At 36.6% G+C, this 25001-nt stretch overlaps 1 protein-coding gene and 1 long non-coding RNA gene across 23 annotated transcripts in view; one reads left to right on the top strand and one right to left on the bottom strand.

The window, feature by feature from the left end:
• The first annotated feature begins 258 nt into the window (after nt 1–258).
• Nucleotides 259–901, top strand: LOC129365715 (uncharacterized). Its single transcript, XR_008606545.1, has 3 exons — nt 259–325; nt 653–754; nt 847–901. It is a non-coding gene; the product is annotated as an uncharacterized LOC129365715 (long non-coding RNA).
• A 2916-nt stretch (nt 902–3817) lies between these two features.
• Nucleotides 3818–25001, bottom strand: part of kcnt1b (potassium sodium-activated channel subfamily T member 1b) — a 77201-nt gene continuing 56017 nt past the window's right edge. For 7 of the 22 annotated variants that reach the window (XM_055039087.1, XM_055039083.1, XM_055039094.1 and 4 more), the window contains 20 exons: nt 24347–24496; nt 24031–24266; nt 23778–23798; nt 22511–22724; nt 21022–21127; nt 20709–20881; nt 20288–20359; nt 20053–20187; nt 19682–19793; nt 18304–18369; nt 17657–17758; nt 17419–17502; nt 17204–17332; nt 16302–16322; nt 15873–16170; nt 12949–13011; nt 12684–12734; nt 9598–9609; nt 7697–7781; nt 3818–6682 (listed from right to left, as the gene is read on the bottom strand). In XM_055039087.1, the coding sequence (XP_054895062.1) occupies nt 6559–6682; nt 7697–7781; nt 9598–9609; nt 12684–12734; nt 12949–13011; nt 15873–16170; nt 16302–16322; nt 17204–17332; nt 17419–17502; nt 17657–17758; nt 18304–18369; nt 19682–19793; nt 20053–20187; nt 20288–20359; nt 20709–20881; nt 21022–21127; nt 22511–22724; nt 23778–23798; nt 24031–24266; nt 24347–24496 (2254 nt within the window). In that variant the 3' untranslated portion in view covers nt 3818–6558. The remainder of the gene's footprint in view (nt 6683–7696; nt 7782–9597; nt 9610–12683; nt 12735–12948; nt 13012–15872; nt 16171–16301; nt 16323–17203; nt 17333–17418; nt 17503–17656; nt 17759–18303; nt 18370–19681; nt 19794–20052; nt 20188–20287; nt 20360–20708; nt 20882–21021; nt 21128–22510; nt 22725–23777; nt 23799–24030; nt 24267–24346; nt 24497–25001) is intronic. The other 15 variants (XM_055039103.1, XM_055039093.1, XM_055039104.1 and 12 more) reach the window with 12 other exon arrangements.

Here is a 25001-nt window from a genome sequence, read left to right on the forward strand (position 1 = left end):
GGCTTTCCCCGCAGATCTTCATGTCTCTAAAGTCTCTAATGTCCATCAGACTTTACGGGAATCCCTGGAACTGCTCTTGTGATGCCCAGGACTTTGTTGACTCTTTAAAAGGTTTGTAACTTGTGACAGTCAGAGCTCCAAGTGTTTTCTGAACATATAAAGGTTAAAACTCCTTCCTTGTCCTCAGAACTGAATACATCTCTGCTGGTGAATCGAATGAATGTGAAATGTAAGGCTCCTCCACATCTGGAAGGTCGACCGGTCTTCGACGTGTCTGTGTGTTCGACTGCTACGCCACCATTGAGGAGTTCAACGACTCCAACCAGTATATCTGTCATTTTGTTTAACTTGTTTGGTTGTGATCCAAGACGAATCCTTATATCAGGGGTGTCAAACTCCAGTCCTCAGGGCTGCTGTCCTGTAGTTTTTAGACGTGCCACAGGTACAAAACACTGGGATGGAATGGCTTAATTACCTCCTCCTTGTTCTCCAGAGCCTTGCTAATCACCTATTATTCTATTCAGGTGTGGTGCAACAGAGGCCCATCTAAAAGTTGCAGGACCGGCCCTTGAGGACTGGAGTTTGACACCCCTGCCTTAGATCCTTTTTTAAAAAGTCACTTTCTATGAGTAAATATCTTTTTGATCTTCAGGTAAAACTCAAACAACTCGCTCACAGGAAACATCTGGAAAGACAGAAACATCTTTCAATACCAAATCCACTACCCAAACTCAAACAACTTCTGCTCTCATGGGTACGTGTGGATTATTTCTCCACCTCTCTGTTTTAATCTCTTAAAAGTAATGTTTCTTCAGCCTCATCTCTCAGCAACTCTTTCCTCTTCAGAGACTTCTGAGAGAACAAAAGCACCTGGTGCCACAGGGTCATCTTCATCCCCTGGTACATCTGGGATAATTATTTAACATTAGACATTTTTTTCCTGCTTGGTAATGTGCAGGTTGATACATTTAGGGTCTTTTTTTATGTCAGTTCAAAACTAACAGCAAACATTTAGTTAATTTAGAGGGAAATGAAGAATATGTGGGAAGTAAGATGTATAAAAGGAGGCTGGATTAAATGTTATCAAAAATGTATATCATGTGAATTTGTATTAGATATAAACTTAGCTAAAAATAATTGAGACCAGATAAAAAGCTCTTCTTAAATACCCAGATAATATTATACTTCTTGACTGGTATTTAAATAATTATATAATTAAAATCTGTAGTTTTTGCGGTTTTTGGAGAAATTTTTTAATACCTTAGTTTTATACAGGAAAAAAAAGGACTAGTAAAGTTTTCCTGCATCAAGGACAAAGTTAAATGGGCTTTGTGACCAACAGCACCACCATGTGGTCATAGTTAGAAATGACATGTCTCTGCTCATTCTTCCTTCGGAAATTTTTTATTTATTTTTTTCCAACACCAAATTCAGCCTTTTGGCATTGAGATGATCAGTTTGTGGTTCTGCTAAGGCATCTTCATCGTCATTTCCGGTCTCTCTTGACTCACTTTTGACAATATTTCTTTGGTTCTCAGAGTTTTAGGTCAAGCCAGTTTTTTTTTGTATCGTCACTTGTGGCAATGTTAGCCAGAGCCAGAGCTTTGTTTAATTAGAAAATTATGAAGTAGTCTAAAGTTTCCTGTTAGGCGTCTAAAGTAACTTGGGACTTGAAAGAAGCACAGCAGATCAACAGTCATTTATTCAGACTTTATTTTCAGGATAAAACTATTTGAGCTCCATCAGTCATTGCTGTTGAAATATATTATTGTGTAATTGAATAAATTCAGCCAAATATTTCTGTACTTCAATGCGCCTCTCGTCGGGTCTGATGCTGAGTGAAGCAGAAATTGCGCGAGAGTTGGCATGAAATTCTGTTTCTTACCAGCAGGCGGCGCCAGTGGAACATGTAACTGCTTTCATCTCGTTCCTTGACTATAATTGAATTGAGATTAATCTTATACCAAGAAAATATGGTATACATTTCATTTTGTAGAGTTTTAATTTATTTTTTATTCTTTGCTGCTGACAGGACTTTATGTGACGACATTATCATCAGTCATCAGACCTGTAACTACTCCCACACCAGCTGCAGGTTTGTGTGATTCTTCTGAATCACATTTAAAACCAAATGTATCACTTTGTATTTCCTTCATACTCAGGCTCGCCCACAACCTCAAACACAAAGATCTGCACTCTGATCGCTGTTATTGGTATGAATCCTCTTTTTATGTGAACATTTTTAGTTAATTTGGTTTGAAAAATCTCATCTTGATATTATTTTATGGCTTTGTTCTTGTGCAGTGGTCCTATGTGTGCTGCTGCTTTTTGTGTGTTTTGTGGCACTGATGCATAGGAGGAATCGCACTAACAAAGCTGTGAGGCCTGGATGTCCAACAGAAGAGGAAGAGAAGCAGGAAGGAGACGGCGCGTCGAGTCGGGATCAGTCTGGATGTCTGGAAGAGGCTCGGAGAAAATCCTTCACTGGCATCAGAGCAAAGTCTGCAAACGCAATCATCCTCTCATCTCCTTTCTGTGTATTCGAGAAAGACAAAGTCACTTCTGAAAACTCTGAAAAAGAGAACCTGGAAGTTGAAGTGGGAGAAGTTCATCCAGAAACTTCTCCCACTTCAATGAAGTCTCTGGTTGTGTATGATGCAAGTCAAGAGAGATCGGAGTGTGTGATGCAAGAAGGTGATGATGGAAATCCCTACAAAAACCAGGAGTGTGATCATGTTAACATGGACGTTACACCATACTTGAGTATTGGCACCAAGCAGAACCAAGCAAATCCTGATGAAGAGTCTGCAGAAGGTCCAGGTCGGAGTCGACAGAGAGGAAAATTCATCAGGATCTCCACCTGGCCTCCTACTGCAGCCCAGTGGCAGGCAAGATGCAAGGCCAGAGAGCAGGAAGAGGGAGCTGAGGAGTTCACTGTTTGGACTCAGAGTGTAACTGCAAAGGTCTCAGAAGATGTGAAGATGATGATAGAGCATCCCAGCAGCAGCTCCAACTGGTGTGAAGACAAGGAAACAAACATAAATCTGAGTCTGACAGACACCTTCAAACCACCGGAGACTCTGGTCCACGCATCGGAGGGGGAAGAAACAAACCTGGATCCAGATTCTGCAACACAGACAGATATCTGGGTCAGCACGGGCGAAGAGCTGAAGTCGGAGGAACATCCGGCACAGAAGAAGAGAGAGGCAGATGTGAAGCGGGACAAGCAGCGGAGGGCCGCTGGGGCGCAGGCGCCCTCTGGTGGCACTTCTCCAGATGACGAAACTCTGCTGTCAGGGAATGAATACGCCTTCATGGACCTGCTTCATGAAGTGGTTCAGAACAACGGCCGCTGGACGAGAGAGAGGTGGAAACAGAATAATGTTAACAAGCAGCGGCGATGAAATCAGATTCAACAATTCACTCTGTGAAGATTACTCTGTCAGAGTGGATTTTTAGACAACAGGATAGTTACAAGAGAGCTTAGTAAAGTTAAAATATTCACTTCCTAATTATATAAAATTATTTTTTTTTTCATTTGAGTCTCAGTTGCCTGCATTTTTCCTGTATTTTGTTTTCTGTTGTGACAAGCAAATCTGATTACCATGGTCAGCTGGTTACCATTGCTGGAAAATACAAGTACTTTGTTGACTTACTGTTCTGAAAATACTTTCTGCACTCTTGTTGGTTGTGCAGGAGGCTCTACTTCTGCTTTTCAAAAATGTATAATTGTATAATATAAATAAATAGAAGCAACACATTCAAACTGCTGGTGATAAACTTAGTGTGAGGTGAAATAAAACCATCTTCCAGTCGGTGGATTTGGCTGCATGCAGCATTTATTTGTTCGTATCTGTATGTGCACTTCTCATAAGAAATAGTACAAAATGGATCATCCTCTGACAATGAATCAAAAACAAAGTGGAGGTAAACATAATAAGTAGGCTTTTGATAACATCTAGACAACATGCATGTTCCATTCATATAAATACAGTATCAAATAATGGCTCCAACTTGCAAGCAGTTGATTCAGTTACAGGTTTTTTTAATCTAGCGACAGGACACCACACTAACTGTCCTGCTAAGGGTAGGAAATGTTTCGTTCTTGGCAAGCTTTTTATATCAAAACATGCTTTTAAGAAATAACATGCCCCGTGTGTTAAGTCCGGACATCAGAAGACATCAAGTGAAGTCCTTCAGTGCTTTAAGGGTTTGTTGTGAGTATCCTGTAAGGTGTTTTGTTAGTGGTTGCATCCTCCATCACAGTCGCGTTGACTGAACTGTTACTTCTGACTGTGAAACACGATTTCCGGACCGTTAAAAAAACAAACAAACAAAAAAAAAAACAAGCAATCCCTTCTCTACCACTTTAGGATTGCTTGAAATGAGAAATAAGAACAGCGTACCTAAAATTAAAATCTGCAAACATCTGAAGTCATGCTAATGAATGCATGATGGGTCTTTGCTTTGCCGGTAAATATATTCCCTGTTCTACAGATTCAAATTAAAGGGTCATGCTGTCACGCTCCGCACGTCGCCACAGAGCTTAGTGCAAAAATAGTTCAAGTCCTTTTTACTTTTCATGGTTACAAAGCCATGTATACAATTCATATTTATAGTGATTAAACCCGAGATACAGATGAAAATGAATGACTTGGGGATAAATACTGAAACTGTGGTGTAGAGAAACCACTTAGTTTTCAAAATAAATCTAAAAATGTATGACAATTAAACACTTTATGTTTGTGAATACCTGTGCAAAATATCCTGCTGCATTTAAAGTTTACAATCAAAATGATTTTATAGCTCAAATATGTTTTGTCAAATTGGGTTTTGAGTTTTCAAAAACAGAAAAAAAACACTGCTCCACTAATGATCTATCTGAAACAGCTTTAGTTGTATATTTATATGGTTTACAATGTAGGGAAAAAGTATTTGCTCTTTTTCAAATGTTCAAAAATCAAAAGTCAACCAGTTCACTGAAGTTAGGATGTGTGAACTGTTCACGCTCAGGAGCTAAAACTTCAAGCTAAACTTCGCTGAGCTAGTCGTTTGCTAATTAAAGAGTCGCATGTTGCAACAAAAAAAAAGAAAATTTCTCCCCAAATATTTCAAAAAGTCAGTATTTCAGGGCACTGTGGAGGAGCAGGGGTAAAGCACAACTCATGTCTTCGCTGCATGTCTTCCCCTTCTCTCACATTGAACTTCCCTGTCTAAAACTCTCAGACCGATAAAACATTTTTTGTAAAAGTCAGCATTTCTTTCAACTTTAGCCATAAGATGGATGGAGAAACACACTGAATAATAAAAATAATTCTCATTTAAGTTTTTGGGAAAAAAAATCTATGGAAAGAGATAAGGGCCACTACAAAAAAGTCAAGATTCTGACTTTTTCTTCAAATTCTGGGATTAAGTTCATAATTCCGAGATTAAAATAGTCAGAATTTTGAGCTTTTTAAAAAGAATTTTCCAGTGACTTTGGTCCGCTTCCATTAAATTAGCTTTTTCTAACAACTCAAGTAACTCAAATAGCAAATATTATGATCAACATTTGGTTAAATTTGGCACTGACCAGGAGTTATTTTATATATTAGCCTCCTTAAAAATATGCGTTTCTTTAACTGTATGTTCTGTACGTTTACTTTTCGTACGGCAGCAGCAGCAGATGTTGCAGTCAGGTTTGAAAATGATATGAAAGAAAAATAAAAATAAAAACACTGGTGTCACAAAAATAAATACAAAAATGGCACAGTAATAATAGTATTTACAAATAAATAAACAAAACGGCAGAATGTGGAGCTGTCATGATTTCTAACAGAAAAATAATTTAACAATGTTATTTTTTCAATAACTGACAAAATCACAGAGAGAAATGCTAACTTGGCTAATAAAGGTGCAACTGGTGTAAGCCCGTATTACATTTAAAACCTGTAAAGACAAAAAGTTCACAACAATAAATAAAATTGACATAATAAAAGAAGAAAATTGCACATGTACCTTAATTTCCAGGTAATACTTGAAAATGTAGAAAACCAACCAAATCATCAGCTCTCTTTAAAAGCAAACCGTGATGTTTAAGTTGTTGGATGTGAATGATTTTCAGTTAGTTTCTGATTATCAGCAGAAACAGGTGAAGGAATTTTTGCAAAAAGCCGGTAGTGGCACAAGGGTAGCTTCCCCCCACCTGAGCTAAACATAAAATGAAATTATTTATCTATTAGGACAGAAACCGGCTTTAACCATCCGATTATATCCAATAACCCTTCTAATCTCTGCAGTCGGGCTGGACAGAGGAAGCTGCGTTTAGGTTCTCGGTTGCAGGGAGTTTTGTGTGGGGAAGTGATGACTAGGCACTCGTCATGCATCCTCCAATGGCAGCTCTGATGAAAACGGGAATCTCAGTGCCGCCTTTTAGGATGTGGCTAATCTCTGGTCTCAGGCTGAGAGACAATTAATGCACATTCACCATGAACACCTCATCACCGCCCCCGTCAGGCCTTCGTTTGTGCGAGGTATACGAGATCTATCAACGCTCATAGAACCAAAGACTCGAAGCTTTTAAAGGTGAGTCTCATTTCTTGACTGTGCGCCAAAGTCCTGTTGGTTCTTGGTGTTTCGGGCTGCCTGTCCCATCTGTGAGTCGTCTGGCATGTGAGCTAGAGGATCAGAGCGAATAATGTACCTGTAAGGACAAAATCATCCATGTTATTCTTCATCTGTGACTCTAAGACGATTAAAATATTATGCAACCTCCTGCTGCTTCACTTCTGCTGCAAAAACACAAGTATATTTTTGTCTAGTTTCTAGTGCAAATGTCTTAGTACACACAAAATAAAACTAATTTACAAGTGACTTTTCAGTAAGATACAGGTCTCTATATGTTTTGTATGTTTACAAATGCTGATCTTACTGTTTGCCTCATGTTGAAAACATAAAGATATCTTAACAACCTCGCATTAGTCAATGTCAGACAGAATGAATTACCTAAACATCATTTCAGATGAGCAAAATGTATCAATGAAAAACTTAACTTAATTTTAACTTATGCAAAATTAAAAGTAAAATGTTTTGCATTTCCTTTAAGTCAAGTTCAAACTAATTAGATTAAGTTATTCTTGCGGTTTATATCTCGAAGTTGAAAATATTTTGATGGCTAGTAGTTAATTTCCCTGTGCTTCTCTACCTGAAAGAGAAGCACAGAAGTATCTTTTCCACTGTCAGTTTGTTGGTTTTAAGTCAGTAATTTCTTAATATTGATACAAAATAACTAGTTCAACTGCCACATTATTTCACCTCAAACATTTTCCCCATGTTAACATAAAATAATCAGCCAGTAGCTTTTATCAATATTAAAGAAATATTTAAGTGTACTAAAATATATACTTTTTTTTTACACAATGTATAGATAAATACGTTGGAAGATTTTTTTTTTTTTTTTTTTTTTTGCAGTTTACAACATGAATTAGTATGAAACATGAAATTTGAAAAAAATCTGAAAAAAAAGTAGATTTTAACTGTGATGTTTTATTGTTTTACTTTTATGATCTTTTTATTTCCCAGAAAATAAAAATATGCTCTAGAATAATCCTGATTATTTGATCAGGATCAAATAATCCTGATTATTTGATCAGGATTTCTTCTGGCAAAACCAGAAGAAAAGCAACCAAAGCTGCCTGACAGGAAACGGCGTCCTTACACGATGTCGTTGATCTCCAGCATGGTGTCAGGAGGAGGATTGATGAGAACGTAGGACAGCGTGTTCTGGTGGTCGTTCATCTCGTCTGTAAAAAGAGACAAAAGAGACCTTGAGAGCCGCTCTGCAGCCCTCCCTCATCCTCCTCCATTAGACCGCAAATCAGCCAGAAAACACGGCTTCTAAACTCTGACGCTGTAAAAACCTCAAAGTCTGCAAAGTCATTTGAGTTTAACATCTAGAATGCATTGTCTTATTCGTGTTCTTTTATTATTTAGTGTTTAGAAGCAGATGTTAGTCATTATCAGAATATGAATTTAGAGAATGATACTTGCACGATATATACATTATGCTTTAGAATAACTGCTGCAGAATAAATGCAAAATCTCACATCTATGAAATGAATAAGGACTATAAGTTTATATGATTATGTAAATCTAATAACAGTCTAATTTGTTTTGTATCAGTCTGTTATTTATAGCAGTAATCATGTGGAAAAAATTAGATAACTTGTCATAAATCTAAGTTCAGTTTAAACATTTGAAAGCTTCTTGTGATGAAACTTTCTTTAAGCTTAATCTGAATGTTAAGTTTTTATGCAACCACAAATTTAACCTGAGGAAACGAGATCAATTATATCTATAAGGAAAAATCACAAATCTGAGATTTTAATCTCTGGATAATGTGGAGAAGAAGTTTCACACTCATCATGTGTTTTATCAGATTAAATAACAACCTTTAATAACTCATCAAACCAAACCATAATACTGCCTCCACCATGTTTCACACATAAAATAATCAACGTGTAACAGATTGCAGTTGTTCCAAGCTGCAGGATTTTCATCTTAAATATCACCCAATCAAGTCCAAAGTGAAGAGTTAAATCTGAATCAGGGTGAAAAACTCATTTTCATTTTGGACCGGTAGTGGCTGAAAGTATTGATAAAACTACCTATTAACAAATTGGTTAAAATACAAATAATTAGCTGTCTTCGTTCAATGAGTACTTTTTGAAGTCATATTGTTGTAATTTGGAAGCAAGAAATGCTTTAGTTTGATTAATAAAATGAAATTTAAGAACACAACACTTATGTGGCCCTCTTGAGTTTGACAAATGTAATTGTAATTGTAATTGTAATTGTTCTAAAAAAAATACTAATAAGGTTGTAGTAGGAACAAGTTGGGATTTCCTAAAAATGAACTTGTCAGTAAATAAAGAAAACATTCGGCTGCATCTACTGGTAACAAGCAGCACCAGAAGAAAGAAACCAAACATTTATGCAGGGTTACCTCTGCCTCTTAAGAATTTGATTGAATTTGGGATCAGGGCCACTGAAAACAAAATCTGGCTTTAATCTCAGAATTTTGACTTTAATTTAAGATTTTTAAATTTTTTTTTCTTAAATTTATAACTTTTTTTCTCACATTTCTAACTTCTGAATTCTGCCTTGTATTTAAGAATATTTTGTTTTTTTCTCAGAATTCCAATATTTCCTCAGTGTTTTGATTTTAATTTAAGAATTTTATTTTTTTCAGAATTCCAAGTTTTTTCTTAATATTTTGACGTTAATTTCAGAATTTAATTGTTTCTCAAAATTTTGACTTAATTTTTGTTTTCTCAGTGTTCCTAATCCTCTTTTGTACAAATTACTTAAAAGGAACCATGTGACATTTGTAAACCAACTACTCTTCAAGCATTAAATATTCCTGACAGACTTTTCTTAAACATCCAGTTTGAGCAAAATGCAGAGGTTTTATTAAATCAGGAATCAGGGACTGAGTCTCTCAGTATTTCTGTCAGTGTGTTGTGTTTAGGTGTGCTGGTGCTGTGCTCTCTGCTTCCTACTGCTCTCTGTGATGGACGGAGGAAGGGAAAGGAGGGCGCGTGTGTCTCCATCACCCACCTGCTTGTGGCCCTTTACAAAGCCAGGCGGGGTGGGAAAGAGAGAAGGGCTAACCGTTACTGACAGGCCACTCTGTCGAACAAGGGGAGGCCCACATGCTGCCCGCTGACCCGAACAGAACCACCATGCGCAGCGTCAGAACGGTGCCAACATGCAGACAGAGTCCGCCACAGATATAACCCCCACCCCTCTGTTGCATTCGCTGCACGTCCTGCGCATTCCACACGGGCGCAGCAGGCTGGTGGGGCCATGCCACAGGACAGCACACTCAGCTTCCCCCGCTGAAGCCCCGGAGGTGACAGGTGACAAGCCCACAGACACAGAGGACATGCTCCAGCATCCGTCAGACCGGACCAAACGCAGAGCGACTCAAACCAGACTGAGAGTGAAGCAGAACACATCGGGAGTGTGAGAGTGGAAGAGGTCGGGTTTGATCCACTCATAACGTTCGTTCACACTGCAAAAAAAAAAAATCTAAATCTTACCAAGAATTTTGGGTTGAGTTTTTAATGCAAATATCTCAGCAGACTTGAAATGAGATAAAAATAACTTAGAAATAACTTTTCAGAAAGATATAAGAGCTTGCTGTCAATCAATTAAAAAATATGATCAGATTAATCACATTCTACGATTAATCACCAGGTTCAACTTGAATGTGAAAATGAAAACTTTCACAAAACGTTTCAGAAAATGTTTTATTGTCTCAGTTTTCACATCGTCACTTTCCTAACATAATCCCCAAGTAATTTTTTTTGCCAAAATAAATTTCTTTTTGGAAAAATCACTTTTGACAAAAATATTTTTTTTAAATAGTGGCCTTTATTTGACAGTAATCTGACAGCAAGAGGCAAAGAAAAATGGGGAAAGATTTGCAGCAAAGGAACTGAGGACGTCAGTCGAACTCAGGACTGTTTTATTGACATTATAGTTCCTCTGGCAGATTATTTCTCTTACAACATGATATTTTTCCTCATATTTCATTTGAAATTATCTGCCAGTTGAGCTAGTAATTTTTCATAAATATTAAAAAATCACTAATGCAAAACAAGCTCATATTTCTTCATGAAAAGTTAGTTTCGTCTTATTCCTAGTGTCAAAATTTCCTCTAGAAACTAAAACAAAAATATTTGGAAAGATTTTGTGTTTCTGTTAGTTTCTCTTCTTATCCACACCCAATAACACAATCCTCAGAGGATTAGATAAGGATTAGATAAGGGTTATATACCATGGCCAACAGCTTCTTACTGACAGTTTGTCAATATTTATTGATCCAACAATGATGGATACTACACTGTAAAACATTTGAGACACATACAGTTGTGTCTACTAACTTCTACTCTTTAAGTCTTTAAGTTATATATTTTGAACTTAAACATGTGAGTTTATAAAAGGTAAACATCTAGTTGTGTAAACTTTTTGTTAATAGCATGTTTTCTAGCATGTGTGATTTCGTTACTTTAACATGCCTCTTGAGTGTTTTTAAGGCAAATATACATTTTAAAACTGTTAGGATTAAAATTAAAGCAGAATTTATTGATTAGATATTTGTTCGAGGATTTAAATTCTTCAAACTTAAAACAAGTAGTTATTCTAACTTAACAGTGTAAGTGAAAATACAGAAATATGAACTTCAGAGTAGTTATCTTACCGAATGTGGAAAAAAATAGTTTAGATTACATTTTGAAGCTATGACACTTCACTATTAAATATTAATGTGCTACCAGAACTTAAAAACTTGTCTCCTGCTAAATCAATTTGATAAATTTCAAATATGAGTTAACACAAATTTAACTATTTTTTTTAGTTAAATAGCATTTCCAAAAGCATTTCCAAGTTAGACCACCTTTAAATGTTTTATAGTATAATATTGTTTTTATTTGAGCTTCAAGCTTTAATCTACATTTAGTCACCTTTGGTTTAATTTAAGGTGCTTTATCAATAAAGCCTATCCTATATTAAACATGCATAATAAATAAATATGTTAAACATGTATTTAATATATATTAATGCACGTAATTTTAAATACGAGTTATTTTTGTGCATAAATATTTATTTATGTATGCACAGCAACATAAAGAAGAAGTGACTGTAAAAATGTAATTTTGGACCAATACATGAAGAAAGCTGCTTCTATTGTTTAGGGATCGGATGTTCTGCAAAAACACAAAATCTTACCAAGTAATTTTGGTTTAATTTCTAGAGCAAAAATCACTTTAATGAGACAAAACTAACAAGTAACTTTTCAGTGAAAAATAAGAGCTTGTTTTAAATCAATATTTCCAGAATATTGATAAAAAGTTGTCGTTCCACTGACAGATTATCACTTGTCATCATGTTAAAAATGTTAAAATGTTTAGATGTTGAAAGTGAAATCATCAGCCAGTGAAACTAGTCATTTTTCATCAATATAAAGGAATTATTTGCTTAAGACAATCTCCTATATCTTGCTGAAAAGTTACATGTAAGTTAGTTTAAAAATAAATATTTTATTTCAACTACAATGAAATATTTATTTGCACTAGAAACTAAACCGTAATAAGATTTTGTGTTCATGAAGTGTTTTCAGTTTATTCCTGTGATCTTCCTGTAGTAGATTTTACATTTCAGTGAAAAGCTCTGCGGCACCAACTTACAAAACTTTGAAGTTTATTGCTTTTCGAGTCTGGGGGATAATGACCATGGTACAGAGCTGTAGTTCACTCTGAGATTCACTGATGTTCAGAAAGAAACAGGCTTGAGGTAACAGGATACTACGGTGCAGAGCAGGACGTCGTTTCTTCCTCTAAGTTTGGAAGAAATTTGGGCTCTGAGTCTAACCTTCCATCCACAGACATAATGCACTCCACTCCACTCTTTAAGCCAAACTCTGATGCCCTGCAGGACTCTAGCCATTTGGGACGTCACCTCACAGGAACACAATGCAGCAAAGACCAGATAGACAGAGAGAGAGAGAGACAGGAGAGTGAGAGGTTGGCTGCTGATCTAACACTAATTCTGGCAGGAGACACACACACACAGAGAAACACACACACCCACACACACACACTCATGCAGTAAAGTTGCAGTATTGTGATCAACCAGCTAACCTGACGGCCTTGTCCCCTCTGTATACGGCTGCTCTGAAATATCCTGCAACTCTAAGCAATGGTATTCACTGTTAACTTCAACGTCCTCATTTCTTTTTGTCATTAACGTAATTAGATATGTACCAGTACAAAACTATTTAATACTCTCTTTAATAATTCGAAGCACTGGTTTTTACTGGATGCTGGAGAAAGGACAAATTCCTTTCTCCACCTTGGAAATAAGCACTCACTTTGTAAGAAATGGGTTATGAATGACATAAATTACCTTGCAAATATCCTAGATTTACTCGATTCATGACATCACTCGCAGTGAGATTAGAAACATCCTCTACAAGCCAAGAGAGGGGAGACAGAGGAGTCAGAGAAAGAAGGGGAAAAAACAAAAAGAAGAAGAAATAAAAAAAAGATCAGGCAGGCAGTGAAAGCTTTTGAAACTTATTTTTTGGTGACACGCTTAGAGAGCAAAGCAAAGAGCTCATGCATCGCTGTGTGTATGAAAACACCTCCAGATGATTGAGCTTTTAAATATCCTGCAGCAAAGGTTTAAACATCCCTGCTACAATGCACAGTTTTTGTGATTTTAGCAGCCAAGATAAATCATTTAGGACCTTTTCCAACTTATTGTGAGAGAAAAACGAAAAAACAAAACTTTTAGAGGAGGAAAATAGAAAAGCTGGAATAAACTCAAGTTACTTATTTGGTGAAACACCTGTCTGTCTGCAATAAAGGAGTTGAGCTGTTATAGTGAGATTTGAATTATTTAAGCGAAGCTACCGTTTATCAACAATAGTCTTACTAAAACTCTCTTTCAGACTTCTAGCACCAGTCCGACTCCTGTCTGGGCCTGTCACAATAATCAATGAATCAGCTAATTGCATGATAAATTAAAACAAACTCAATCATTTCCATTTGCATAACATTTGCATAACTTTTTCTCTTTTCTCTACAGGAAACTGATAAAAATCTTCAGTCTGGTGCTTTGGTCTCAACCGGCTCTTTATTTGAAGAACAATTTTGTTTACAGAAACGCTATAATTTATTTTATTTGTTGTTTCTGTATTGTTTATTTATTTTTGAATATTTAAATTGTCTTCTAGTTCCAGTGTTAGATGAATTTAAAGTAAATTCTCTTTGAGAATCTGTTCTTACATTGTTATGCCATCGGCATTATGTTAGTTGACGATGGTCTTAAAACAACAAAGTCACTGTTTATTGCTTCTGAGACAATTTTGAAAGTAAACTAAACAAAAGAATTGATTGTAAAAAAAAAACCATATTAACTGGAGGATAATGGTCAAAAGCATTGCATTGGAAATTTCTGAAATGATTCATCAGGGTTTACGTTTTTAAAATCACAAAAACATTTACAAAGGTGTGTAAGCTTCTTAAATCGACATGAAACACAAAGGTTTACAGCTGCAACACATCTGGAAAGTGGTTCTGATTTTAAGCATGAAGCAGAAAGAAGGAAATGCATGAAACTGAAGAGAGGAGGATGCAGGCAAAATGCAACTCATTCAAAGTTTAATGCTCCTGCATCATCATGCAGTATCTGCTCATGTTCACTTGTTTGCATGATCTCATGTGTGTGAATTATGGCTGCATGGATGTTAATGAGGGTTACCAAGGAGATGGGATTTTCTGAAGGATCATGGTAGTGAAATTAATGAAATCCACCATGGAGAGAAATGGGATGAGATTAAATAGCTGTACCACAGATTGGAGTTTTAAACACAGCTGATCCCACAACAGAATAATTTAACTGGTTGAGTTGAGCCTCAGTGGGCAAAGCATTCATGGAACATGGAATAGACTCTTCTAACTTCTACAAGTTTACTTTAAAATGTAATATTATTACCATAATACTATGGTAATAATATTACCATATTATTATATTGGTGTTTTGATGGAAGTAAGCAATACTTTTTTATTCAAGCAATACTGACACCTGGTTTCAGATGGATTCTCTCAAGGCTTTACGTCACATTTTTCATCAAAAAAAGAAAATTTACAAACCATATGAGCCAAAAAAAAGTGACAGACTAACATTATTCCTGTATAAATGAAGTGGAATTACTTAGAGTTAATTTAGCAAAGAACAGGTCTCTCAACGTCAAGTCTTGTAAAAACCCTCTTTATGGTTGTTCCACCAAAACAAATCCAGCCCCACACAAGAATGGTGCTTGAATTCGATCTTATCTGGTTTTACCAGCTTTCATCACAGCAGACATCTCTTCCAGTTCAAGGTCTGAATTTTTATGGATGACTGCAATGCAGGAAGACAGTTTAGCTATCTATGTATAAGTCTTATTTTAAAATTATTTATAATATATTGTTGTTTTCACCAACAAGTGGTCCAATGATTAATACAAAGTATATTTTACTGTTAGTTTCAAGCATCTGACATGCTGATGTGAGTGAATCTATATCAATTGAGACAGCATAGCATAGTGTGAGACTAAGAAATGGGTCATTGGTGCAACATTAGTGTTGGAGCATTTGCTTACTATGGTGTTGTGTCTTCCTACGCCACACAATATGATAGTCCAAAGTGTGAGAGGGGTAAAAGTGTTTCAGTTCCATGTTTGCACTGTAATCAGTTTGGTGGGATCAAACCACTCTCTAGCGTTCAACGAAAGATAAATTAAGTAAAAGTTGAGACTATGGACTAGTCAGGTTGATGATGTATAGATACGTGGGCTGGACAATTAAAAAATGCAAGACACAAATCTGATGTCTAGATTTCTCTGGAATGACCTTTAAAGTCAATTCTGCATTTTAAATACTGTCTCAGTTTTGCATCGGTAGATGCACAACTGGAATCAGAATAAATTATATTTTTGTCATGAAACTACACTGAAGATATTATTACATAAAATTTATTCAATCTTTTCCAGATTTCACCAATTTTCAGATCTAAATTTGTCACTCAATCTGTGTAAAGTTTGCTCACTGAGTATAAATTCAACCAACTACATTACATCTGCCTCCCAAATTCAAATTATTTATTGAAATACCCCTCCAATCTGCAGCAAACATTCACAGTTGCATTAATAATTTTTGAGAGGAAATGACCATTGCAATTGGATGGAAGAAAGATAAACACAAATAATTGTCAACAACTATATTCAAGTATTTCACACAATAAATATTGTTTGAAGTTTTCATTCCTTGAACTTTCGCGCTCACCGTATCCCACGGTCGGGAGGCCCAGATGCTTCATCCGGTTCTTGACCAGCTCCGACAGCTCCTGCCTCTCAGAGCGCCGGTACATGCTGAGTCTCTGCTGCGTGATGCGCTCCGCTCTGCTTGGCGGTTTGGCATTTTTCCTGCTCAGCCGCCGAGCCCACTGCATGCTCTTCTTCCTCAGCAGCGGATGCTCCGATTGGTCACTCGTGGTGGAGTTTCTGTGGGCTGTTTTCTCTTTCCAGGACCCTGTGCGGCCCTGATGCTCCTCCCCATGCTCGGCGTTGATGGACACTTGAGACTACAGCAGCAGTGTGAAGAGGAAATGGCTTTCTATGAAACTTTGAAAGCAACAAACATTTGTCTCTTATACACATCTTTCTCTCTGTCTTACTTCTACTAACCAGGTAGATTATCAAAACAGAGACTCACCTGTGCATTACTGTCCTTCTTCTGAAAGAGAAGGCAAAGGAGACATCCAAACAAAGAAAGATGCAGTGAAAGATGAAGCATTCACAGCAAAGGAAGTCACTGAAGCTTAAAAATCAGCTTATTAAATAGTAAATATGGCATATTTACTATTTCAAAATTCATGTTAGCAATTAAGTCAGCTGCTGGTCATTTCACCCCTTCACTCATTCATATTTCAATTGTTTTGGTCATTTTGAACTCAAATTTTTCATGGAACTATAACCCACTAGGGGGTGAATTCATAGACATTCTGGCAACAAAAATTATTTAAAGTGATTTTCTAAATTGTATACATTGGCTAATGTAAAGAGCCTGTGTATACACTTATAGTTAATTTGGTTTCATTGGAAGTCATAATTTGTCATACTTTATAATAGGCTATAAAGTTTGCATGAAATGTTACACAATCAAATTAAATTACACCATTCATTTCAAATACTTGCAGTAGGCTGTGCAAACTTTTAATATCTGAATTAGTAAAAGGGTAAAATGACCTGAAACCATTTTATTTGTTTGTTTGAAATTAAATGAAATAATTCAACACTGTTAAATAAAACACAAAACAAATAGAATTAACCAGGCAAATGGTTAATTTCCCTCTTAGTTGCTGTTAGCTTGCAACATTTGTCTAATACAACAACTAATGAAGCAAACAAGAAGAAAATCCATTTAAACTGCAGCAAAGTAAAAGTAAAAAGAAGCATAATGCAAATGGAAAGAATCAGTGAGAAAGAATAAAGATATTCCAAAGTTAAGACTATTGAAATAAAACTCTCTAATTTAAAAATTAAGATGGAAATTAAAGCCAGATTTGATGGGTTGGTCCGGATCTGAAATGACGCGATTTATTGAACTTTGCTTGCCTCTGACGTAGAGAACATGTGCGACTCGGTGCGGTAGATCCCGATGGGAATTTCAGCACTGGAAGAACAAAATTTCTGGAAGAGTCGGCCATAAGTCCTGATCCACAAATCTTCCTCCGTGATTTTCATCTGAGGACGAAGAAAAAAAAAAGCAGTCGAGTTGATTCATTTCACACAAGTTTTATCTTCTGAAACTCTGAGGTTTTGTTACGTACAACACACAGGTGGCCCGATCCGGGGGTGGTGTCCAGTCCGAGCAGAAGCCGTGTAATAGCGATCATGTAATCCTTAACAAACGACTGTCAAAAGAGAAGAAAAAACCTCCAGGTGATAATTTACCTGAGGCGGTACAGCAAGAGAAATTAGGCTGTGCAGCAGAGCTGTGCACGCCTGAGGTCTATCATCATTTTAATCTTTTCTGTAAAGGTCAACTCTGCAGGTCTGTTTTCCCACCTGGTACAGCAGCGTGTCGAGCATGCTGATGCTGAACACCCGGCCGGCAGCGAACGGCAGCCGGAACATGAAGGCCAGGTTGGAGCCCTTATCCCGCTCAATCTGAAAAATAAGGGGGAAAAAAAATGTCCAAGTATAAATGAAAACATTTTAATCTGTTTATTCAACAGCTGTTCTTTTATTTTGCTCCAGCATGCTCTGCAAAAACACTAAAAATGACCAAGTACTTAAAACTAACTTATAAGTAACTTTTCAGCAAGATTTAGGTTGGTTTTAAGTCAATAATAATAAGTCTTTATTTTTAATAAAAATCTACTAGTTTTTTTTTATTAATGCGAAGTAAAATTTCGTGTGATATTGTCACCTTCTTAAAATAATTATTCTTAATAATAGTCATTATTTTGGAGATGATTGTGTGTCATTTGAAAAAAACATTAACAAAATGAATAAGGATTCTTTACATGAAGAAAAAAAAACCCCTGTATATAAGTATTTGGTGATGCAGGGTAATAAATGATCATATGGACAAATATTGTTTTCTATGGAATACCCTAAAGGCCAAAAGTTTGCAAGCAGTTTTAGAAGCAACTCTAAGCTTCTCTTCACAATTACCTTTTTTTTCTTTAATAAAAGTGGGATGTACTTACTGTATAGACAGACTTTTCGTTCATTGATATGCACGATTTCCCACAATTGATGTTACCAGACCATTGCTGAATGAATGTTAAAAGAAAAGAGGCTTAGTTTTATTGCTGACAAGAATGCTCAGTCAGTGCAAAAAAAAAAGTAAAAATAAATAAAAAAATACAGTTTGCATATCGTGCATATCATGTAAAACTACATGGAAAAAGCCAAGTCCATGCAAAAATAACTGAAAAATAAACAAAACACAGATTCTATTAGCGACTTTTTTTTTTTTTTTTACAGCATTTCATTTTGGTTGAAGTAAAGCAATGAAACCATGTGTGGAAAATGAATCTAGCTTCCAAACTTTTGGCCTGTTGTGCATATCTAGCCCAAAGTTTCTTTGTTTAGTTGTGTCTCGTTTAAAGGTGGAGCCACTGAGGGACCTACTGGTGTCGTTATCAGTGTTTTACAGAAACGACTCCACAGAAAGTGTTTTCCTTACCCATAGTTTCCGTAGTCAATGTCTCCGTTCAGCTGTGTCTCCTTCCTGCGGCTTGTTTTTCAGTGACTCATGTGAAAGTTATTCACATGTGATTTAAACCTAGTTTCTTATTTACTAGAAACACATCAATTAAAAAATTGTGTTTTTTGAGATTAGCAGAATATTGACAAAGTTTTGCACCCATTTGTAATTTGAACACAGATTCCTGTTGAAGAGGAGTGTTTCCTTTCTACTGTCGCCATGAGGGATTATTGGAACGGTAATTTGGACACAGTAGCCCAGTTTTCTTAACTAGACTTTATTGTGTTGTTTTAGTATGTAATTAGATCTACCTCCGTATAAACGTGTGGATTGTTCTGGAATCAACTGAAGTGATTTGAACTAGATTTGGACAAAAATATTATTTTTAGTCAGATGTAAATCAAACTTGTTTCATTTTTATTGAACAAGAAGTTTAAGATAAACTCAATTCAACTGAGTTGCAAGAATGTATAATAAGTAATTTTGAGATGTTCTACATAATTCACCAAAGCATCACCAGGTGAATTTGTTTTATCTTTGTGCAGTGTTTTATGTTAAAACTTAATAGTTTTGTTTAATTCAAAAGCCGGTGTTATTCATTTAATAACACCGGAAAGATTTTATAGAACAAGTTTTAGTCAAAAACAGACAACGGTGACTGATGGAAAAATACTTAAACTATTATGTTTTCTGACAGGCAAACTAGTCAAGACGTAAGGGTACGTTTGGTCTATCAATGTAAAAAAAAAAAAAAAAAAAAGTAATAGCGCCATAAAGTTATTTATTTGCTCACCAAGTAGCTGTAAAATATATTTTTGTCTTTGTCAAACAGAAAAATGATGTTCTAAGTTAAAGATCTGTCTAGAAACACCAACCTTCTCCAGTTTGGACAGAGCGAGCGAGTAGCAGTCCTTTGCTCTGAACTGCATGAACCTCATGTTGGACGGATGTGTGAGCTCCGTGATGATGCTGAGACTGGGGAACAATCTGAGTGAGGAAGAGGAAAGATGAAGGGCTCTTTTTCCACAGAAATAAAAGCTTTGTACACAGAAGACGCCCATTTTAAATTCTTTTACAACATAAAAGAGTACTTTCACATCTAAGTTGAAGTTTAAAATGAACTGATTCTGATATCTGAAGTAGTGAAAAGAGACAGAATCCATTAAGTGAATCCAGTTTTCACTAGAGCTAAAGAGTTAGGCTTCAGAGTTAATATTCGTAAACAATAAGCCTCTCCATTTGTTACCTGAACATTGTCTGGACATTGACAATAGTCTTGGCGTCTGCCATGTAGTCTTCCTCAGCACTCATGGTGCTCTCCTTGTCCACAACCACCAAGTTATCAGCATAGATTATTCCACACTGCAGCAGGTTATCCAAACTGATACATTTGAGAAACACGTATTTAGAAATTCTGGTATTACTGCTTTTCTGCTTCAAATAAAACAAATAATCATCATGTCATACTTCAGATCACTTACTTATCAATAGTTCCTGCCATGAAGTAAACCATTGGAAAGCAGCAGATGGCCTCTAAGAAGTGGTTGTCTGGTCTGCAGGAAATAGGAGGATTCGCTAAAAAAAGAGCTGCTAATGGAAAATCAACAAGAACCAGACATTTCCTGGCTCCACATTTGTATGATTTTCTTTTTCGCTTCGTGACAAATGTGATTGAAAATTTAAACAGAAAAAGAACTAATCTCCAAAAATTATGGATATTTGCACAAACAAAGTCGGGGATGTACTACAGATGCTATTCGTGTTTGTTTTGAAATGAGACTAACAAGTCATTAGGTGTAGTCATTAGTTCTTACTGCCGTTACAGCATGTCCACTGGTTCTGCATCTTTGTACGAGTGAAACAGTCACACATGAAGCTGGAAAAGAAGTCGAGGAGTCTTACGGATAGTCCAGTAGCAGAACTATTGGGTTGAGCTCCTTTCTGGGCCGATAATAAGCTCGCAGGGGAACTATGAAGTTATAGAGCCCATTTCCTGCCGTCTCTGCAGACACTATAATCAGCTTATTCTTGAAGCCGTAGGCCTTAGCATCCTCAAAGCTGTTATGTGTGCAGCCCTGGGTGGAGACAGAGTTCAGCAGGAAGTTGTCAGGCTTTTAGCAGAGAAATCACCTTTCTTATTGTCTCTGTATTGAGTAAGAGAAAGAAAGAAAGAGAGAGGATGTAGGGAAATGTTACGCTGCCGTTTCAGCTTCACCTTATCAAGGCGAAGGCAGCAGAACGGAGCTTTCTGTGGCAGCAGGTGGCACAGAGTTGGAGAGCTGCCGATGTAGGGGGAGTTTGGAGGGTAGCCCTTCACAAAGCTAACAGACAGGAAACAGAAATTTAGAGGTGATTGAAGCCTGTGCTAAAACATAATGTAAATACAAAGCCTTGTAAAATATCTTTATCAACCTATGGCATATTTTGTGAAATAAACAACAACTTTTATGTGGCAGAAATAGGACTTAGTTGTTAAGTGACAAGAAAAAGCATTCTTCGTTAAAAGTTGTTGTCCTGCTGGAAAGTTAACCTTCGCCACAGTCGTTCATTTTTTGATGTTTTTTTTATGACAGCATTAGGACAGGAAATGGGCAGAGAGCGAAGGAAGAAAGACATGAAGCAAAGATGTGGTCTATCTGAGATGACAGGATTTATCCAAGGAGATCAGAGTGAAGTAAACTCAAAACAAAATTAACCTTCAGATTTTTATTTGTAAAAATAACTCCATTCATTGAGGTTTATGGTTGAAATGTGACAAAAATTGTTCAAGTTTGAGAGTTATAAATACGTCCTCTTGCAATTCAACTTGTGCAAAAAATATTTTGTTTTTCTTTTAATATCCGGTATCTGGTTTCAACATAAAATAAATCTCTCACCATAAATAACTGTTTTCAGAAGAAAGTTTCAGTTTCCCAGCCTTTCATCAGTTTCTGCTGCAGCTTTAATCCATTTACTGATGACTTGCAGCCTAAATTACATGTTAAAGTAAAACAACTTGACTTGTTTTGATTTGCATTTAAGTGGCAGCTTGATTTATTTCATTTAATTTGTGATGCATTAGCCCAATCGGTTGTATCACCTTAAGTTGCCAGTTTGACTTTCCAGGATTTCTGTAGAGGCAGATGCCAGTTAATCGCCACATGATGGCGCTCTGGGACCTTAAATTTCACTGCACTTTTTTCTTTACTTGTTTCAACACTAGCGCTGGGTCTCTGCAGTAACAGAGGCCCAGAAGACCATGTTTTGTTATGAGCATCTTTAAGAGACCTGCTTATGTTGGGGTCAGTCAAAATTGGGATTAGTGACTGATTCCTCACTGCATCCGAGTCCCTATCTATCACATTTTTGTCATAAGAAATATCACTAAAGATTTTCTGGAGATGCTGTGATGTTGACTGCGTCAGGGACATTGGCAAAAAGGATCCGTGTAGCATCAACATCACTAGAAGAAATAAGCTGACCTTTCTGTCATGACATTAGTCACTGCGTTTTCCAGCATTATGACACACCGAAAATACGCCTGCTGAAACCTCATCTATCTCTACAGCTTCTTACAGCCAATGAGGGATGACGGAGAGGAAGAAAGGAGAGATCAATCAATTTCAAAATGCAGAACGCAGCTGCCTCTCTAAACACCCCAAACTGAGGAAACCTCCAGTGCTTCGGTGTTTCTTCATGCACTGAAACACATCCGCTCTACTTACTCCGACCCCACGGAGCCCTCCTCATCTGATTGGTTGGTCTCGTCCTCCGATTGGTCACTGAGGAGGTCACAGGGCAAGATGGCGGAGGAGTCAGCAATTTCCAATACGGGTGCGATGCTTGGCCTTCGACTTCCAGCTCCGTTCTCGGTGGGAAGGGTCAGTTTTCCACTTTCCTCCGGCGGATCAGGGTGCTGGAGATCTATTGCTACAGTCCCTAAAAATTACACGGGCGCCGTCAACTGATTTAGATTATTTCATAAGTGAAGCAGAAATTTCATGATGCACAACAATTATACAGCTCTTTTAATATAAAAACTGACCTCCATTTGTACATTTCTGACACTCAGCATTTTTTATTTGTTTACTCAGCAGAACTTCCTCTTACAACTTGAGGAGAAAATGTATTCAGAAAAATGCTTTGTGTACACAGAGTAGCTTGTAAACTACAGTCACAGAAGTTTATCTATAAATACAGAAAATACTTGACATACATCATATAGTATGATGCATATTATAATATGATGCATAATATGATGCATGAACACTCCATAATGCATCTGTTGAGTTCAGGACAGAAACGATGAATTGGATTGATTGATTATTGAAATAACTGTCAACTATTATTTATAAATCAATTAATTTGTCAATTAGTCAATAAATTAGTTAGCTGGAGTATACAGAACCAAAAACAGGCCATTCTGAGAGAAGTAATTAAACCAAAACTGTACAAAAAATATATATTTACTTTAAATTGCATTAAATATGCACCTTTGTCTATCCAATTATTAACTATTCAACAGATTAGTCCCATATTCTGTTGATAAGTCAAGGAAAACATCACATGTTGATGTTAAAAGGATTTATTTAACTGCAATACATCCGTTGCTACAAAAGATCAAGCATATCCAAAAGGAGTGCTATGTTGTTGCGCTTTAGGTAATAAAATGTTTCTTATTCAAAAAAAGGAATAATTCTTTATTTGTTTGCATCTTTTAATGTACTTCTAATATTAAACAAAAAAGTCTCAAGTTGTAAAATAAAAAAATCCGCAGAATGTTCCTTTTTTTTTGAATCCAACTAATTAATCGATAGAATAATTGTTTATTTAAATTATCATTAGTTGCAGCCCAGATTGAGTGGATGCGCTGTACATGAACATTTGTACAGCACATCCAGGTTAAGTAAGGTATCCCTGAGAAACTGTTAAGAAATATATAACAACATTATGGTGTAAGAAGAAACATGGATGCATCATGCATGAACTTACCATATGAGGTGGTCTGATCAACTTTCACAGGTCAAAAAAACAAAAACAGGCACATAACAATAGTCAGCCGATAAAGTAAAGGAAAGCAGGTCAGTAAAAAAATCATGCAAAAGCATCAACCAGGCAGCCACCATTCAGAAATGTACAAAATGCAGTTTTGATTAAAAATAAGCATCTATTTTCTCTTTCACGCCAACCTACATAACCTCCCACTGATTGTTTCATGTCATTTCTGTCTGGTTTTCAGTCTTACCCATGCTGGCTATGATGCTATGCACAGGGAGCCTGGAGGGGGCGTCGTAGAGCCCGGTGACGGGGAGACCCTTCCCATGTTTTTCCTCTTGTTTGAAGATGAAGGCCGAGTTCTCCTCCTTGGTGATGTTGATGTAGTAGCAGGTGTCGGTAGCAGCCATGATGTGACGCGGTCCAGGATTCAGGAGGATGCTCTTGTTGTCCTCCCTCTTCACCCCGATCAAACACACACCATACCTGCAGGGAAATTCAAAACGTTATCATGTCATATTTGCCACTAATTCAATCAAAAATTTGGCAAAGGACAATTCGCTGACTTCTTATGGGCATGAAAGGAGGCGTAGGTGAAGCTCTTTCCATCATACTCCCCAAAAAACTTGCTGTCAGCTAAATGGATGTGGTACACCTCGTTCCCAGAGCAGCGGCCATAAGTCCTCTGCCACGGCTCGGGGGATGTCTGCCCCTCCCTGGGAAAAGAGCACTTCATTACTTACTGTTTTATTTATAGCAACAATTCATATCATCCTTTTACAGATGTCTATAGACACAGTTTACACTCTATAAGGTCAATAAAGTCACATTGTCCTTTATTTTTCAGGATTATTACAAAAAAAAAAGAATTAAATTCAATTTTGATCAGATTGAAGTTGGGATTCTTGCAGGTTGGGTAAAGTAAAATATAAAAACTTAATCTGCTGGGTTTAACATTATGCGTTGAGATTTCATCACTTTTTATCACAATTTCTGTTTTCCTTCATTACGTTCAACATTTTTGTAGCAGAGATCAAACTGTGACTAATTTTAATGATTACTAACATAGTAGAAAAGTTGTATAGTTAGTAATTTATTTAAAAAAATTATTAAATCTATATTTTCAATAGTGAGCTTTAATAAACAAACAAAATAATGTTTTTTTGATTGTCAATTAATCGTTTCAGACTGAGAGTCGTTGCTGTAGGCAGTGAAAGTAGG

Source organism: Poeciliopsis prolifica, unplaced genomic scaffold, assembly GCF_027474105.1.
Source record: "Poeciliopsis prolifica strain line A6 unplaced genomic scaffold, Auburn_PproV2 SCAFFOLD014, whole genome shotgun sequence".
NCBI lineage: Eukaryota > Metazoa > Chordata > Actinopteri > Cyprinodontiformes > Poeciliidae > Poeciliopsis > Poeciliopsis prolifica.